A 16998-nucleotide genomic window follows, 5' to 3' on the forward strand; every position below is an offset into this window, starting at 1 on the left:
GGGTGCGGGGCCGCTGCACGTCCGACCGCCTTCTCCTTGCTCGGCGTTCTTTCCAGACGCGTGTCTGCCTCTTCGCTGTTCCCACGTGCCGCCCCCATGGCGGCCATCTACTCCGGGATTTACCTGAAGCTCAAAAGCGCCAAGACTTCTTGGGAGGACAAACTCAAACTAGCCCGGTTCGCGTGGATTTCTCACCAGTGCGTCCTGCCTAATAAGGAACAAGTGAGTACTTTTTAGTGGTGAACAGTGATACCGATGGCGGATTGCTGCTTTGGATGAATCAGTTCTTAAAATCCAGATCTAGCTAAGCGGTTAGTACTGTAAGTACAGCACTGGTTTAGGATTGTGATCAGCTCTTGATTTCTTTGTCGTTACAGGAAATGTTTTTGTTACAACATATTGAAGGTAGCTTCAGCACAAAGTCCTGCATTCGTGCAGGATGGAACAAACTTTCTTGTAGAGAGGGTAGTGCCTGTGTTCTGTCTCCCAGAGACACGAGAAATCATTGTCTTTAGAGATGTCATTGCCATTGGTGTTAGGTCCAGTACAGGATGCTCCGAATTCAGATGCTTTTGGGCATAGTTAAAAGCAAGAACTTGAGGAGGAGAGGACTGACTGAGGCTGTGTGTGGTTCTCTGGTGCTCAGAACTTGCTGTGCATGAGCAAAGAGCGCACAGTGTATTCATGGACTGCTACTTGAAAGGTGATTTGGTTTTCTCTTTATGGAACCCACAATCTCCTAAGTCTTTTGTTTTGACCCTGTTTGTTGAAGGTCTGTGCAGTGTTTCCCTGGGTTAGGAGTGTCTTGTCCTATTCCTTCAGCCCTGGTAGTACTTTCAGGCCTAGGGTTTGCACATCTGAGGTCTGTGGTTTGGGTTCTTGTTATTTCAGTTACTTAAAATATTAAACTTAGCCATACACCACAACTTCAGTTTTAAAACAGTATCAATCTTTTCCAGTTTGCACCCATCTAAATTCCTAGGCCTGAATTTCTGGGTAGTGAATTTAAACATATGAAGAGAAGGATGTAAGTGGAATTGCAACTGTCAGAAAGTGAAAACCAGCTGATTCTCTGAGCACTGATTTAAGAGACTGCATTTGCAACCAGCATCAACTGTTAGAAGTAGAATGTTGTCAGAGTAAAGATGTTCACTCCTGAAAGCTGTTTTGGGATGGTACATGCGAGCACAGGTCCAACATTTGGTATAGAGTGTAAGCTCCTAGGAATTGAAACCTTTGGGACCAGACTTCTTTGCTCACTCAGAGGCTGTTCTGCATGGGTGTAGCACAGTTCTCAAGGTACAAATGCTGTAACTGTGAGGAGGTACTGCTTTTGTCCTGTTTTTGCTTGGGAGTTGTTAAAGATTTCTTGTTTTCCCTTTTGTTAACAGGTTTTGCTCGATTGGGTAAGCCAAGCATTGGTTTCCAACTACAACAAGAAACATGAACTGGAGGATGAAGTTGTTGAAAAACTCTGGGCATATCTTGACAATGTTATCCGTAGTAAAAGACTACAGGATCTCTTAAAGAGTGGAAAGACAGTTGGTCTCAGTTTTTCAATTGCAGAGGTAACTATGACTGTGGATATCTGGTAAATTCTGGATAGCAATATGCATGTCTTACAGTACTTGACTCTTCCTCACAGTGTCAGATGTTGCATGAAATATGTATTAATCTGATAGTTTGCAGGACCTGAAACAGAAAGTTTCTCTATTTCTGTCCTGCAATACATTTTGTATTTGTGCAGTGCTGAGGTTAAAAATGGCAGAATTAGTGAATGGCTGCAAAGGCAGTGAAAATGACTGGGAAAATGATCCTTTTAGTTTTGATCAGATTGGAAGGAAGTAAGAAAAGATTGTCTGTACATGTAGAAATTGAACTGTGAAGAGTGGAGAATTGGTTGGATGAAATCTGGTCTTCAGAGATGTTAAGCAGAAAGTGTGGCAAATTTAAATGTAGTCTATGTGTGAAAACCTGTCTGGATGAAGATCAGGTCAGAGGTACAGGTCTCAGGGTACCCTGAACACCAAGGACAGAGGTGGTAGAGGGTCCAGTCGGAAGAATTTATGGGTCTGTTTTAGTCTATCACCGTTGCAGCTGAGGAGATGAACCACCCACAATAAGGTGTAAGGAGACAGGAAAGGTTTTAACAAAATAGGTGCAGATTTGTAAATTGTTACTGAGTTTGTTTGCAGACGTTATCTGAAGGTGAGAAAAGGGAATGAGTGAAAAGTGAATTGAAGGAGAAAAAGCAGGGAAATACACAAAAAGTTTGAGAAAAGGAAGAGAAATGCAACTTAATTTCTCTAGAAATGTTATCCCTCAAAGAGAAGAGAATAGTCCTTCACATTCCAGGTATCAGGATCAGAAACTGTCTCATTTTCAAATATGAAGATGATATTTAGTCATGGACATTCTTACTAAATAAGCTCCCTGTATCAGAGCAGGGATGTGTATTGTGTGTAGGTTTGTTGTTGGGAGTGTAATTTTGGGGACCATTCAAGAAGGGAAGAAATTTACCCCTACTCCATTTCTGCAGGATCAGCTACTAGTATCAGGTATGGATAATCTTATGCTGTTGCCCGTAGCATGCATGAGGGCTTCCTTACTCATCTGGGGCTGCAAGCAAATGCAAGGACAGTGGAGCTTCTGGTTTGAAGCCTGTGATGTGAGAGGCCCAGCAGCAGCTGTTGGCATGTCCCCCTTGCTTGCAGCCACAGCTCACAGAAGGTGTTGTTGGTGCATTGTGATGGGCTTTATCTTTGTATGCTAAATTGACTGGTTTTTAGGGTTTGTTTTTGTTTCTTTTTTCAGATCATAAACAAAAGGTTATCAGAGGCCTATTCTGATAAAACACAGCAGAACATTGGCACTGTGCTGAGCTGCTCCAGTGGCATCCTTTCTACTCCTTCGCTGTCCATAATTTACACAGCAAAGTGTGAGCTTTTGGTTGATCTCCTCAGCAAGCTGTCCATGCTGGCATGTCAGCAGCTGGCTTCTGATGATGCTGTGGGCTCCCAGTTGTTCAATGTCCTCCAGCTTACCTTTGCTCAGTACCTCCTGATCCAGAGGCAGCAAGCCAACCCAAACCGTGTGTTTGGGCGAGTGACAAGTCACTTGCTCCAGCCATGTTTGCTCTTGAGGCACTTGCTAACTGTGAGGAGCTGGACACAAGCTGATGATAACTATGTGTGTCAGCACCTGAGCAGAGAAATACGAAGCCAAATAGAGACTTTGCTGCAGGCTGGGTTATTTCAGCCTGAGCTTTTCTCATCCTACAAAGAAGAGCTGCTGTCAGAACAGGAATCCCAGGAAAAGAAGAAAGGAGCTTGGAAAACTCTTTTGCTACCCGTCAACACAGTGCAGACCAAGCTGGGCAGTGACTTGTGTGAACCTGCCCTCCACGGAGCGGTTGTGGCTGGTTCGGTGTCCCTGCTATATAAGCTCTTTCTGGACTCATACTGTAAGGCAGAAAACCACCTTGTATGTTTCCACATGCTCAGCAGGCTTTTTGGCTGTCTCAGACTCTCTGACCTGCAAGAGGATGGGAAGAGTGATACGCTTTTCCCTGTGGACTGGAGCATGGAACTGCTTGCTTTGGAGCAGCTTCTGAACTTGGTGCTCAGCAATGATATCTATAATGTCGCCAGTGACCGTATCCGGCACAAGGAGGTGCAGTTTGGGTTTTACAGGAAGCTAGCACAGATACTGCTGACACACTCCCAAGCTTCCATCCCTGCTTGGTTCAGGTGTCTCAAACTCCTGATGTCATTAAACCACCTTATAGTAGAGCCAGACCTGGATGACTTGGTGTCGTCAGCTTGGATTGATGCAGAAGCCTCTGAGCCACGTACAAAGAAGCCACAGGAGACTCTCATCAGCACCATATTCCAGATTTACTCCAAGCTGAGGCAGTTCCCACGGCTCTTTGAAGAGGTGCTGACAGTGATTTGCCGGCCAGCTGTTGATGAACTGAGGCCGTCTGTCTTCTCTGCTGGCCTGACAGCAAAGCTTCGTGAGTGCCTTCTTGAACTACCACCCAACCAGATTCTGGACATTCTGTGTCTCTTTGTGGAGAAATGCCAGACCCTTATCATTCCAGCTGTTGAAGGATCAGTGGACATGGCCTTGAAGCTGATGTCAGTGTGCTCGGTGCTGCATGCTTTTCTGTTCAACATGAGGAGCCTAGATGATGTCACTCCTTCCCCCGTGGTGCTTCGCACTCAGCGTTTGATGGCAAACATACAAAAGGGAATAATTCAGCCACTGATGGAGCTGCTGCAGGCTCCTAGGAGAGAGGAAGAAAAGTCAGAGCTTTGGCTAAGAAAGGCCAGTGATGCTGCTCTCCTCCTTGTTTACACTTGGGTTGAGGTAGACGCTCTGTTTGGTGTTAGCTGCAGTAAATACGTGTCTCCAGTAGCTGAAACTGCTGTTACTGAACCTGCTGCAAGGCACTGGGGCATTTCAGCTTTTCTGCCTGGTGTGAAGGAGCAGTGTTGGAGGAGAGTTATGGAACTTGCAAGTACTTTTGCATCCACTAGTAAATACTGCTTGGAACTGCTCACACTTCAGAAAATGAAGATGATGTTAATGCAGACCAAAGCTGACCTACAGGCCTTGCAGCATGCTGCAGCTTTCATCCTGCAGTCTGGGAGATCCACCATGAGCAGAGGAGAATCTGAACCGTGGGATGGAGATATCAGTGCGATAACTGAACTTAGCTACCCCACAGCACACTGGCACCTCGTCATGTCCAACCTGACCATCCTGTTGCCATATATTTCCTTAGAAGATGTAGAGTACATTGCAAATGTGCTTCTAGAAACATTGATGTTGGCTGAAGCTCAGGAAGCTGCCATGGACCAGGAGCCTTCCATCAGCATTGCAAAGATATCCCTTGGTTTGATCCACAGCTCTCTTCTACCAGAAATGAGGGTCCTGCACTGTGCTTTTCTGACCCATCTTATTCATCAGTTTGCTATGGTGCTGCCCACTGCTGCCAGGGATTCAGTAGATCTGCCGCTGCAGCAGCTGTCTGTGACCAATATTCCTTGGCATGAAGAAGTTCTGGCTTCTTGCAAAAGTGTTGACCCATTGGAAGTACCATCAGAAAACAAAGTGCAGAAGGATGAGCTGAGCTTGTCTTGGAAAACACTGGAGAAAGTTGCCCAATGTATAGTATTGTTAGCAAAAAATGGCTGTCCTGTCACCCTGAAAGAACGTCAGCTACAAAGATGCCTGCGTTTGCTAGAAATTGTTTCTCTCCTGAAATTAGACAGTTTTCTTCCCTCTGACTGTACTCGGTGTTTTCTGGTGCTGCTGTCCCTGCTAGTTAATACCAGGGCTAGTGTCTCTTGCAGCAAGTTGTTATTGCTGAAGGTTTTAAGTACTTGCCTCCACCTCCTGAGGTGCCTGCAAGCTGGCAGGAACTCCAACTCTGTTCTTAAGGTGTTACATGCCAGTGATGTTCTTGAGGCTGTCATGACCTCCCAGCTTACAGCTTGCAGATTCTTCACTGATGTCTTGACTGTTCCTGTTTGGGCACAGTATGTCCAGGAAGTTCAAGAGTTTTTGGAAAACTTTCTTCAGATGATTATTGAAAGAAGACAAAGTGTGAAGCTCAACTTGGAAAAGTTCATGTCTTTCCTGGTGAGCTGCAGGCCTGACACAGGTGCAGCCAAAAGCATAGACTGGAAAAACTGGAATCCCGCAGCTGAGCAGTTGCTGCTCACAGCATTCACCACACTCTGTCATGTTGTCACACTGCACCTCCAGCAGCTGCCAGAAAAGAAGCTGCATTCTGTGGATGTGCTGTGTGCTCTGTTGGAACCAGTGGTTCTGCAGATGGTCAGAACTGTTGAACACGGTCTTCAGAGTAACACCCCAAACCAGCCTTTGCCTGTGGCATTCATACCATCTGTCACTACTCTCCTCAAAGCAGATCTGAGCCATCCTGTCAAGAAGGACTGGCAGAAGGAGCCCAGTGGGTTTTTGAAGCAGCCCCGTGTTAAACTGTATCAACAGTTTTACTCTCAGATACTGAAAGAGCTGCCCTGTGCAGGGAGTAATCTGCAGTTCCTTCAGCTTGCATTGCAGTTCCTGGCTGTCTTCTGCTCTGTGCCAGAGCTGTATCCTGAAAAAGAAACTGCAGTCATGGTTGTTTTTGCTATAAAAAAGCTTCTCTCTGGTATGAAAACTCTCTCTCCACCTCCTTTGCTTATTTTGCAAGTTAAAAGCCATTTAGCAAAGTGTACAGCTTCTGTAAAAGTCTGCATTTGTTTACTTGTGTTAAAACAGCAGGCCATCCTTTGTTAAATGCATAACAGGAAAATTTTCAAGGAGGCACTATTGTGGTACCTGGACCACAGCCACCATCTAGTTTGGTAATGAAGTTCTGATAGATGTTAACATCTTTAAATAAAGTTGAGGTCCTGAGTTACTCATCCTTGGTAGAACATTTTGAAAGTAACTGGAATATGGTAATATTTCTGGAGGTAGGGCTGAAGTGCAGTGTCCTGCTTGTGTAATGGGTATAGCAGGCAGCACTGAAGCAGCTGATCTGCACCAGGCCAGATCTTAGAGTAAAATACTCATCTGCTTTTGTATCTGATATGTGAATTTACAGAACAGTGGAAGTTACCTAATTGTTATGGATGATGAACACCATGTGGTAATTCTGATAAATTCTGTGGTATATTGACAGGTTGATTCCTTCCAAATATAGAGCCAGGGCTGGAAATTACATGAAAACCCTCTGCTGCCAGCTGTGGGACCTAATGGCTCCGTTATATTGTCTCATTCAGAAAGAGAGATGAACACAGAGCAGGCATAACTGTTCTCTTTGACTTCTTCAAACGGCAGGAATTTCGACCATTACTGGCATGGTCTGGTGCAGTGGTCTCAAAACATTTTTGATTGCACACACCTATCATTAAAAAAACCTAAGAAATTGAACACACAGCCTGAGTATAGCTTACTTATAAATTATACATGTGCTACTCCACTATGTACATTATAAAGCAGACATACAGAAAATGTTTAAAAAGCATGAGATAAAGATGAAGTAAACACTTTTTAAAATACCTTTTGGTATTAAAGATATTTTACTTATAATTCCCACAACCAAATGAATTGTCTTGCCCTAGGGTGTGCACACCCTGCTTTGGAGACTACTGTTCAAGTGAAGCGCAGTTGTGATGTCAGTGTTTGTATTGTCATTAAGTAGTCGTAGAAAAAGCTTTATGCTTTTATGATTTATGATGGATCTCTGGCCACCATATTTGTAGAAAAGACCTGTGGCTTCTTTAGCCTGCTCCCTTGGCTTGTGCAGCTGCTTTGGTGTAGTCTTTTTGTATTATTGAAGACTTTTTATTGGTATGATGACTGCTCTCAACCTGAGGGTAGGATATACTTGAGATCATCAAGTTATTGCACGAGTGGGGAGAAAGGTAAAGTATCAAGCCCTCGATGTATTTGAGTGTTAAAAAGGTACCCCCAGAACTGTTTTATTTTCAGTTTGCCCTGTTCTTACCTGTGGAAGTCTTGTCTTGGGAATTGATTGCTTTTGTCTCTTGAATATGCAGGTCCTGCAATTACAACCCAGGTTATCCGAAGTATGGAGATGGAGCTGACAGAGGTGCTTGTCCAGGTGCTGGGAAACTGCTCTGATGAGGAGTTTTATGCCATAATGAGGCTGGTGCTGCAGGGACTGGAAGTGAGGAATATTTGGCAGCAGAAGGCAAAAGTAAGGCATGAACTTAATGTCTGCGGTCTGCTGTATCTTGAAAAAAAGGTTGTTGGCTGAATGACATTTGTTAAATACTTTTTTGTTCTTCCTGCCTTATGTTCAGTGATCAGATCAAATTAATTTACATGGATAAGGGCTTTCTGGGTGTACTTTGTTCTCTCTGTATGTATATTGAGAGGTGAAAAGCTCATGGAGACCTACTCAAAAAACTCTGTCCATCTTAAGGACTCAGCAGTCTCGAGTCCATGTATTGTCAATAGGAATCACACAGCTGTGGGGTTATAGGCCATGCTGAAAGCTCTTTCCTACTTGCTGCTCAGAGCTCTTGCGCAACAGATACCAGCAGTCAGTGTTTGTCTGTGGCTCTTTTTTTACAAAGTTAAAGGCAGTTTTTGAAGTGCCTGCATTTTAAAGTAAAACCAAAACTGCACCTGTGCTTTTGGTACTTGTTGCTCTAAAGGCTACTCAAGAATACCCAGATAGCATTCACTATCTTTTTAAATTACGTGCCCTTCTTCAGAGCATCTTAAGCACCAGTGGTGATGTATGGAACACTTTTGGCAAAAAAAAGTCTATTGTATGCTCCATAGGAAGACCAGTGATTTGAGAATGACAGTTGGATTAAATTTGTGGGATTATCCAGCCCTGTCTTATTTGTCAGAAGAGAGGCGGATGTGCTGCATCAATTCTTGATGCATCTTTTTGAAAGTGTATCTGGAATTCCTGAACTGCACGGATAATTCCTGCCACCTGAATGTAGCTTGCAATATGCTTCTTGTATCAGTTTGTATAAACAACTAGCAATTAAAAAAGCCCTGCTGCCAAAAGCAGCATTCTTAATTTATAGTGTACCGGTATTCTTGTATTGCCTCTGCCTCCCTCTGTTATCTAGTGGCAGTTGTATGAGGAGGCTTTCCTTTCTTAAAAGTCATGTAAGCTTTTTTGTACAGTAAGTTGATTGTGAAGCAAATGTGGCGTAAAGTACATTTGGGTCAGTGCTGCTCAGTGCATTGAATTCTGTTGAGCTGCTGCTTTCTTCACAATTTCCAGAGAGGTATTGGTGGGAGGCCTTTCATGTGTCAAGGCTCTGGTAATGCTCAAAAGTACCACTGACCTTGAAAGAGCTCTTCTGTACTTGAAAGGAGCCAGTGTGCCTTGTACCCCTGACTGATGATCTGTCTGCTTTCTGCAGGAAGTATTGTCAGCTGTTACGCTAACCAAATTGTTGCTCAGCTGCCCATTCAGTGGAGACAAAGGGAAAGCTTTCTGGTTTGCCAGCCCACAGATAATCACAGCTTTAGCTGTAAGTATCTCTTTATTGTGACTTCATTACCTGCTCTCTATCTCTTAGACTCTCTAATGGATACAGCTAATGTGCACAGAGGCACACAGGAACAAAAACGAAACAAATCCATGCCAGATTCATCTGAATGTTTTTGTGTAGACTCTTTTTCTCCTCTTTCCTCAAGTAAATCTCCTGTGAGTGCAGTGTGCAGGTTATCCATTTCTTATGCTCAGTAGTTTTGTGGAACTACACTGTGTAATATGGAGCTTGGGAGAAACTTGTTAGACTGCAGAGCAGAGAGTCTGTCTCTTGTCCTTCCTCCTGTCCAAAGGAAAAGATACCCATCAGCCATGTGTTGCAGCAGAAGGCAACAGCAGCAAAACAAAACAAGTGCTTATAGAAAAAAGTAATTATATAATTCACTGAATTATGAAAGGGAAACTTAACTGAAACTAATCAAACCCAAGTTTCCTGCCCTTCATTTGTACAGCATATAAACCTAGCGATGTAGGTTTTTCTTCTCTTGGGATGATATCTTTCGGCAAGAATTTATCAGCGGCTGGTTCTGCAGTGCCTGGGAATCATAAGCTTGCAGTTTCTGCCGCTTTTGATAGGTCTGCATGCATGTAAAGGAGTGAACTGCATCACTGGATTTGTGTGAAGAGATGCAAAGACGTGCTGGTTTTCAGGAGTCTGGGGAATAGTTGCCATTTCAGTTGCCATTCCAATGTTCGCAGCAGTGTTTGTTTGAAATGCATCAATTCTCACACAGGACACAAGTGCATGAAAATGGATCAGGTGCAGGAGTCTCCCTGCCTGTCCAGCTAGCACAAGTCTTGTTCCATTGACTCCAGTCAGAGCGTTAGGGTTCTCTGGTGTTCCAACACTAATGGTAAGTGGCTAATGCATTTCTCATTGTCTGTTTCATGTCTTGTAGCTGCAAACCAAAGAGGCCTGTCAGGACCAGGCACTGATTTCCATCATAGTTATACCTATTCTAGAGACTGTAGCAGCTCTCCTAAGGCAGGGAGAAGGGATTCTCATGAATCCACACCACGTTTCATTGGCATTCAGCATTCTTCTAACAGTCCCTCTGGATCATCTGAAGACAGAAGACTATCATGGTGTCTTCCTGGGGGTCCATGAAGTGCTCTTCTCTATTGTGCAGTGTCATCCAAAGGTATATCTGTGATGGGGTGGGAGAAAGGGAAAGGTTTGAAAGAGAAAGCATATTAGTGATAGAACTTTTTTATATGATTTTGAAATATTTTGTCTTGATAGTATGAAAGCGCATCATACTGCTTGTCATTTAAAAGGCTGGGAATCTCAAAATCACATAGTTTCAGTTACTCTCCTGCTTTGCTTGTGCCTGCACTGTTGGCAGTGGATTGCTTATGAGCATCTGATGCTACATTAGGAGAAAACGCTTTGTTTTTCTGTGGTTGATTCTAGAAGCACAAATGGCTCAGGATGCAGAATGAGAAGATAATTCCTATCCTCTCCACTCCCTCTACTATGTGTTCTCATGTGTTTTTATTTCATGTGTTTTTCAGGTGCTGTTGAAAGCAGCACCATCCTTTCTGAGCAGTTTCCATCGTCTGGTTGTTTCTGTCATGCATGAAGGACGTCAGAAAGGAGACAGAGGTACCATATCTTTTCCACCTTTGCTTTATATATATACTTTGGAAGAGGAGATGCTGAGCAAGACAAAGTTCTCAAAACCTAGCTGTGGCATTAAAACTGTCATCCCTACCTGTCCTTTATGAAAAACTGGGGATGAGCTTTGTGGTTGTAGGCTTAGGAAGATAACTGGGGTTCCTGGAGTGCTGCAAGCAGGCAGCGTTGCTTTTGGTGAATAAGTTATTCTTCACTGACTGGCTGGCAAGTAGACAGGAAGCAGTAAGGCCTGCTGTGCCCAATTTCTGCTCTTCCTATCAAGCCCTGTGTCTACAAGCATGGTGGCTGTGAGCTCCAGTGATTCATCCTAATATGTGTGACTTATAATCCCAAATGGGTGCTACTAAATGGAATTTTTTGAGATTGGAACTATGTTTACTACAGAGCTGAGCTGTCAAAATTCTATGCTAAGTAGAAGAACTCTATGTGTATCTGAAGCATCAGTTGGGATTAGATGATATATCTGTATGGCCAAGGATTTGGAATAAGGGTAATTAAATGTCCTAAGAAGACAGGGAAAAAACAGGCTTATTACTGGGAGTTATTAAAGAGTTTACGTAGTCAAAGTAGACAAGTCAGAGATGTCCACAATGATTAAGATGGTCAGGACCCAGATACCCTGTCATTAATAGTGGAGTTTTGAGAGAAGTTGACTTCATGGCCTGAAACTGATTGTATCCCAGCTTTCTGCTGATGTTCTACAGCCTGTGCCATGTTCAGATTTATCTCAGCTGATGTGTTGCCCACAACTGTGGGCAAATATAAGTGTATGTATTCTTTGTAGAGTTGTATATTAGCTGAGGCTCAGTGATAGAGGAGAAGGTGTGCTAAACTGGTGCCAGATTTGGAGAATTTTCTTGCTTCTGCAATATGTTTGCATAAGCTAATCATCACATGAAGCTTACAGGTACATGGCATCCTCAAGCTGAAAATGATGCTGTTTATTTTTGCATGATTGTTCTGTTTTTGTAACAGATAACAGGGAAGTAATTTCTGGATTTCCCTTTTCCCTTGTTTGTACTGGCTCTCTTAATTCTCTGCCTACTGAGTTAATTGTCAGCTGATCTCACCAGTCTCACTTTAGATACCTCCAGTGATGCAGCTTTTGCTGCTATATTCCACATAATAGATCTCATCAAAGAGGTTTCTTACTACGCTGTTTCTAAGAAACATCTTCTGATTTTCTCTAGGCAGGGAATACAATCTTCTTGTCTCCTCATTCTCTCCTCCACAGTGCTAGTTGGGACTGAATTGTGGAAGGGACTGCAACTGCTGTTGTGAGCACTTCAACATCTATAATAAGTAATTTTTGTCTTGCAGTGCACATGAAATTGGAATCAGTATGCTCTTAAAAAGTAGCCACTCTAAGAGATGTAGTTTGTGTATTTGTGGGAGGCCTCTAGCTGTGGCTTGATAAGAAAAGATGATAAAATAGGCAAGCTGTCCTTGGCCTCATGTTGTTCAAGGATCATGGAAGACTGAATGATTTTTTGGGGTTTTTTTCCTAATGTTTTTAAGCCTCAAATGCCAGGCTGTGTCTCAATTTGTGTTTTAGGCAACATGGATGAGTTTGAAATGATACTGAAGTGTGCACACTTGGTGGAACGGATGTATACTTATATTGCTGCAGAAATGGAGGACTTCACCGTGTTTTCTGCCTTCATCGTGGCCCACTATGTGACTGAATTGCAGAAGGTATGTTCTCATTCATCTTGAAAATGCCACAGTATTGTGCTAGCTTTGGAGTTTCTGTTCCAAAGGCAACTCTGTTAAATTTGGGAAGTTACAATTGTTATACCTCATGGAGATGCAGGTTTGATCCAGGCTTTTGCTCCAGAGTTTGTGAGAATCTTTCTTACCAAACTCCTGGAGAATTTTCTAAAGGTATGGGCTGTGGCTTTTTTCTTTTCAGGTAATACAATGCAGTGCCCAGGTACAAAGCTGTTTTAATTTAGTGCTATATTTGGTGTAGCTTTTCTTCACAGAATCATAGAATGGTTTGGGTTAAAAGGTTGAAAGATAACATTTAAAGGTCATCTAGTCCAGCTTCTCTACAATGGGCAGGGACATCTTGAAATAGATCAGGTTGCTCATAGCCACATCCAGCCTGGCCTTGAATGTTTCCATGGATGAGATATCCACCACCTCTCTGGACAACATGTTCCAGAGTTTTGCCGCTATCACTGTTAAAAATGTCTTCCTTAAACATCTGGTAGTTAAGTTTATCTCCCAAATAGTCTCAGTTGTCCGGGACTGATGGCAGTTAAATCTGGCAAAGTAATGGTGGAAGATTGTCCTGGAAAAAATCTTTCAATATAGTGTAAATGATTAAGTGAATTAAAAAAATGTTGCCAAGGCAAGAATTGTTAGCTTTTCAGTAATTCTCCTTCTGTACCAAAGATATCATTCTGATCCTTACTGAAAGCAATTACTTCTACTCTTATGGATGCCAGAGCCAGATCAGTGTTTTCTCTCATCCAGAGGTAGCTTCAGCTTGTCATTTTCTTCAGCCCAATCAATGTAGATTTCACCAGGGTTTGAATGCTGCTTGTGGTGCAAGTACCTGCAAACTGATTATTTGTGGTTGTGGCCTGGGCATGGGCTGAAATACAGAAAGGAAATGTAGTCTTTGTTTTTAGGCCCTCTTACAAAAAGAAAATCCTAACTGGTGCTGTGTTTCTGAAGGATTGTGGTGTAACCAGTGTAACTAACCATGAAGGTTATTACAGAGGTTAAACTTCTCTGCCTTCTCTGTTGTCTGTCTTTATTCTTTTTTTTTTTTTTTTGGTGGGGGGTAAAATGGGGGAGCAAAACAGTGGGAGATGTCAGATTTTAGCCATATTATTTACTGTTCCTGGTTAGTTGGTTATTGTTTACATAGTGAAAGTAGTAGTACAGCAAAGGGAAAATTGCTGTTAAGGCAACTGCTGTTCCCTTTAGCCATCTGTGAATTCTGTAATCTGGTCATCACTGAATGTAAGTCTGAAAGCCTGACTTGAGTTGTCAAACGACCTTTTTAAGTTGAAAGGACACTTGTCTCACTACTAGCAGGAGTAACAGTCTCATGAGATGTCTAGGAAAGTTTTGTGCAAGATGTTCACTGGGAAATGGAAAGTGATGGATGATAGCTGAAACCACAGATCAGTAATGTATGCACGGAACCTTTGGGTGTGGAAGGGGAAATTGGTGTAGTGAGCCTCTAGACACTGTGGCAAAGGAGTGTTTTCTGTCTGACAGAATAGATAGATCACAAGTAGGTGATGATTTATTTGCTCATTAGACTGCTGAGAATTGATGGATATCAGAGGAAAGAGGGCCCTCAGATGCCTGTCTTAAAGGGGCATGTACACATCTTTCATGTTGCTCTGCAGAGGGAGAGAAAAGCTCTTTTAACCGTTCATCTCTTCCGGGTCAGGATCAGTGGCTTTCTCCCTGTGATATGAAGATCCTGTGGGTCCATCAAAGATAACTGAGAAAAACATGTTAGTAGATTTAAGTCTTTCTGTAGGCATCTGCACACTTACTGGAACCCTTTTAAGGGTCTGTGAACTAGAACTGATGAAAGCTACTGGCCCAAGCAGTCACTTACCCCTAAAGTGGTTGTGTAACAGCTCCCTCAGTGCTTCCTCTTTATACCATAGATTATTTTGTATTAATCTAGAAAGATTCCTTACTGGAGTGGGTGGCATCTCTCATTCTGTTGCCAGTGCTTTCTGCTTGTTGCCTATGAGCTGTTGCTTAATTCAGCAATAGTGGAATACCTCTTCACACATTTAATGTCTCACATCAAGAGCTCTGTAATGCTTGACAAATTGGTTGTGCTAACTGTATAGACCATAAACCACTTACAAGTATAATTAACTGCCAGCCAGTAGTGGCAGCTGTTTAAATCTTTGGCTCTGCTTCCCATGGTGTTATTGGTGTTTATAGGAAACTGCAAACCAAGAATGGCCCAAATAAGGCTTGGATCCAGATGAATTTGTGATGTGAGGGATGCAGTTCCATTAACTGCAGCTCTGAGATAGCTGCTTATCCCAAGTGGGCCATCTGGTCCATATTGTCAATAGCTGTGGGTTTTCCTGTCCTTGTTCTCTGCAGTCATTCCTCTGCCCTAGGAAGGGAGAATCCAGCCCAGTGCATTCACTGGGAGCTGTGATGCTCAGCTGTTCTCCAATTGTATTGTACAGTGTAGGGAGAAATAGCATGTGTTGTAAACAAACCAACTGATCAACTGACAGAGAAGGAAAAAATTACAACCTCTTGCATGTGCAAACTCTCTAGGGTCACAGATCTAAAGGAAGTCTTACGTGCCTTAATGCCTGCTATATGTTTTTCCCTGCTATAGTAGTGGATCTAACAAAGCATATTAGCTGTTCCACATTTAGGGCAGAAAGAGAGCGGGAGCCTGTCACGGTGATGAGGAGTGCACTTCATTAGCAGAAAGTTTATTAGTTGCCTAAGGAAGAAAGAGGCCTGAATTTTAATGACAGCTTTTTATGTGATTTTCATTAGGCCTGGATGCAGAGGCTCACATCTGGAGGCATAAAGCTAATTTTGGGATTCAGCAAAGATAAGACATGGTTCTGCAGCAAAAATAACGCAATGATGCCAGAGGCCAGCGCTGTCTTGGGCAGTGAAGTATTTAGCAAGTGATTTGTGGGCACACGACAAATTTCAATTAGCCTAGAGCAGCAGAGGGCTCCAGAGTCAGTGCTGATGTTCCTGGTTGTTAGTGGCAGTTCTGCTGGTTGTGGGGTTGAGCAGAGGTAATGTCAGGAGCAGGGTGCTGGGTCCTGACTCATTTCTTATATTCCTCCAACTTCCTTCATGACTTCAGGCAAGGTACCTGATTCTTGGTGTTAAAACAGATTAAGGAAATGTACATTTCTGAGATTTTTGAAGGCTTCTTTTATTAAGGCATGCACATTGAAGTACACAGAAAAAAATTGTTAGATAAATATGAAATTGTTAAGTGATAAGTTAAAATTGTTTCTACCCAATGTAAATGAAGTGCTCACTTGAAACTGACATAATAATATACAGCCTATACAAGACATACAGAATCTACTGAAATGTGTAATCCAAGGCAAGTATTTGAGGGTTTTTTAATTAGAGCTGTTGCGCTGAGGACTGTCCATGTGATTCCAGGATCATTAGTGTGTTTGCCACCTCAGCAATGTGTATAGTACTCCTGTGGATTTTACTGCAAGGGCTGTGCCTGTTTTGCAAAACATGTTTGCAAAATTCAGGAAAATACTGCACAAGTCAAAATCTTGGATTTTATCTAATGGGCTGTTCCAGATGGTCTGATGAAAAGGATAATGTTGTCAGCATTAATGTATACTGACTGTGGAAATGGTGTTGTCTTGCCTTTCTGTCTTCAAATTTAAGGCAATTTTGTTCTTCTTGCAGGTGACTTTGCATCCAGCTGTGAAGACACATCTCACAGAAGGAATATATCACATCCTTGACCTTTGCATTGAACGGGACATCAAGTTCTTAAATGCATCGCTCCCAGCAGGCGTGAGGCAGGTCTTCAAGGATCTGTATAATGATTACAACCACTACCACAAAGCAAAGAAGCAGGGGGAGGAAAAGTACACTGCATGATGAATCCTGCCTGGCGCTGCGTGATCAGCTATGAATTGATCTTGCAGCGCTCAGAACTCAGTGCTCAGTTGCTGTTTGGCTTGGGATAATGAGTAAGATTGAACCTGAAGAGGGTCCTGAACATGGATTGCATTTATCCCTATACAGCCAGCTTTCATAATGGGGAAAAAGGGAACTGGGGAGGGAGGGAGGATGTGCTGTGCTGTTCTTGTCCTGTGTTGTGCCACAAATGGCAGAACTGCTGTGCCCCTGCTGGCCCCTGGTGAACTCTCGGGGAGCCTGGGGGAGCTCACTGCAATTTGGCAGCAGATGTCAGGCTCTGGGCTATGGCATGTCGTGGTGCTTTCCTGTGGAAGCAATAGTCTGGTCTAAAAGCCAGTGAGGGATATAACCCCTGGTTTTGCTTACATGGTAAGCAGAATTAAAGCAGTTAAAGTGCTTATTTTTGTACCCTTAGTTTACATTTTGTAACTGAAGAACTTTGTTATTTTACATTTTGTAACTGAAGAACTTTGTCAATTTTATACAGCCATACAGTAGGTTACTGTACAAACCTTCAGAAGCAAAAGTAAAAAATTTGGAAGATTGTATCTCTTTACTTGATTGGTTTTGCTGTCCAGCCAGCCCTGGGCAATCTGGTCTGACCTACTGAATTTCCTCCCCAGCTGTATTATCCTCT

The 16998-nt window shown here is 42.9% G+C and overlaps 1 protein-coding gene across 1 annotated transcript; it reads left to right on the forward strand.

Moving 5' to 3' along the window:
* Positions 1-96: 96 nt before the first annotated feature.
* Positions 97-16398, forward strand: URB2 (URB2 ribosome biogenesis homolog; the record flags this gene model as incomplete). Its single annotated transcript, XM_084201588.1, has 9 exons — positions 97-222; positions 1392-1568; positions 2815-6187; positions 7584-7744; positions 8940-9050; positions 9970-10212; positions 10586-10676; positions 12265-12404; positions 16122-16398. The coding sequence occupies 9 exons, from the start codon at positions 97-99 to the stop codon at positions 16317-16319; spliced, it is 4620 nt and encodes a 1539-aa protein (XP_084057714.1). The 3' UTR covers positions 16320-16398.
* Between the last annotated feature and the right edge of the window lie 600 nt (positions 16399-16998).

Source organism: Fringilla coelebs (genome assembly GCF_963513975.1).
Source record: "Fringilla coelebs genome assembly, chromosome: 3".
In the NCBI taxonomy this organism is placed as follows: domain Eukaryota; kingdom Metazoa; phylum Chordata; class Aves; order Passeriformes; family Fringillidae; genus Fringilla; species Fringilla coelebs.